General features: G+C 63.4%; 1 protein-coding gene across 1 annotated transcript in view; it reads left to right on the top strand.

Annotated features, from left to right (window-relative positions):
- The window catches only part of FUK (fucokinase), a 17,101-nt gene that overhangs the window by 8,173 nt on the left and 7,265 nt on the right, over window positions 1-1,663 (top strand). The window contains exons 11-14 of the mRNA XM_010850850.1: window positions 96-267; window positions 678-790; window positions 1,419-1,520; window positions 1,607-1,662. Coding sequence (XP_010849152.1) covers window positions 96-267; window positions 678-790; window positions 1,419-1,520; window positions 1,607-1,662 — 443 coding nt within the window. The remainder of the gene's footprint in view (window positions 1-95; window positions 268-677; window positions 791-1,418; window positions 1,521-1,606; window position 1,663) is intronic.

Below are 1,663 nucleotides of genomic sequence, written 5' to 3'. Positions count from 1 at the left end.
AGTCTGTTCCCCTCTGTGTGTCCGCGTCTCTGGGGAGGGAGCGGGCCCCACTCAGCCGGAGAGCCCACTGACAGTAGTGCCCACCCCTGTCCCAGCTGTCTCTGTTTTTTGACATCCTGCTCTGCATGGCCCGGAACGTGCAAAGGGAGGACTTCCTGGTGGGGCGGCCCCCGGAGATGGGGCAAGGTGACGCGGACGTCGCGGGCTATCTGCACGGCGCCCGGGCTGAGCTATGGAGGCAGCTCCGCGGTCAGCCGCTCACAGTGGGTGGGTCCTGCCTTTCTGCGTTCTGGGTAGGGAAGTCTTGGGAGTGGGGACCCCCAGGGGAGGCTCCTCCCTCACCCGCTGGCCTCTGGGCCCCTAGGCCAGGCCGGCCTCATGAGCACCTGCGCGGGACAGCTACCTTCTCCCAGTTCTGAGTCCCCTGGGCTGACATACCGCTTCCCTTCTTTCTTCGTCTCATTCCTGGGCTCCTGTCCTGGTCTTGCTGCTTTGTAGCTGGGTGACTTTGGGCAGGTTGCCGAGCCTCTCTGGATCTCAGCTTCCCCATCAGCACAGTGGGCTCGTTTTCACGTCTGCCCTCCCAGGCTCTGATGAGGCCGTGTTTTCTGGTGGCCCAGCCTGGTGTCAGAGCCGCAGGAGGCAGGGCGTTGAGGTCAGTACTTGTGTCTCTACAGCGTATGTCCCTGATGGCAGCTACAGCTATATGACCAACTCAGCCAGTGAGTTCCTGCACAGTCTCACATCCCCAGGGGCTCTGGGGGCCCAGGTCATACACTCCCAGGTGGAGGTAAGACCTGCCTGGAGGTGAGGCCCGCAGAGGTGCCTACAGGGTGCTTGGTGGCCATGGGGGCTGCAGGGAGGGGCGGGAACAGCATGCTTGGGACAGACTGTGAGCGTAGGTGTTATTACCTCATTTCACACAGGAGTCACTGGAGGCTCAGGGAGGTTAAGTAACTTGTTTAAGGCCACAGAGCCAGAAGTAGCCAAGTCAGGATTCTACATCCCAGTCTGACTGATTGAGAAGCTAGAGAAGAGTGCCCCCTAACCCTTTCTGAAGAGTCTGCTCAGGGAGTCAGGCAAATTCATGGTGATGGGCAGGTAGAGTGCAGAGGCAACACTCAGGGTGGCAGGGGTTGGACTAGCTGGACAGGTGGGAGTTTTCTGGGGGGCTGTCATCTGGTGGGACCCCCATTTCTGGGTTCAGGTTTGCTCTGGAGGGGAGCGTGCCCCTGGCAGAACAGCAGGAACCAAGATGGGGTGGGAGTTGGCCTAAGGCTGGGGCCAGGGAGGTGCAGAGAGGGATCTGGCTGGCCGACAGGCGTGGGGAGCGGCAGGAGTTCTGGCTGGGGCCGGGCTGTGGAGGAGGATTGGGGCCGCCCCTGCTGGGGCCTCACAGCTTTCTCCCGGGTCTGCAGGAGCGGCCGCTGCTGGGGGCCGGGAGTGCTGTGGTCAGCTGCCTGCTGGAGGGCCCCGTGCGGCTGGGCCCCGGGAGTGTCCTGCAGCACTGCCACCTACGGGTGAGGCCAGGCGTGCGGTGGGGAAGCCCGCTCCGGGGCGTGCCTGGACTCCGCTGAGCACGCAGACCCCGTCCTCTCCCCCCCAGGGCCCCATTCACGTTGGCACTGGCTGCTTCGTGAGTGGCCTGGACGTGGCCCAGTCT

Source organism: Bison bison, unplaced genomic scaffold (genome assembly GCF_000754665.1).
Source record: "Bison bison bison isolate TAMUID 2011002044 unplaced genomic scaffold, Bison_UMD1.0 scf7180017864295, whole genome shotgun sequence".
Taxonomy (NCBI): Eukaryota; Metazoa; Chordata; class Mammalia; order Artiodactyla; family Bovidae; genus Bison; species Bison bison.
The sequence above is the reverse complement of the archived record's forward strand: the minus strand, read 5'-3'. Positions and strand labels throughout refer to the sequence as shown.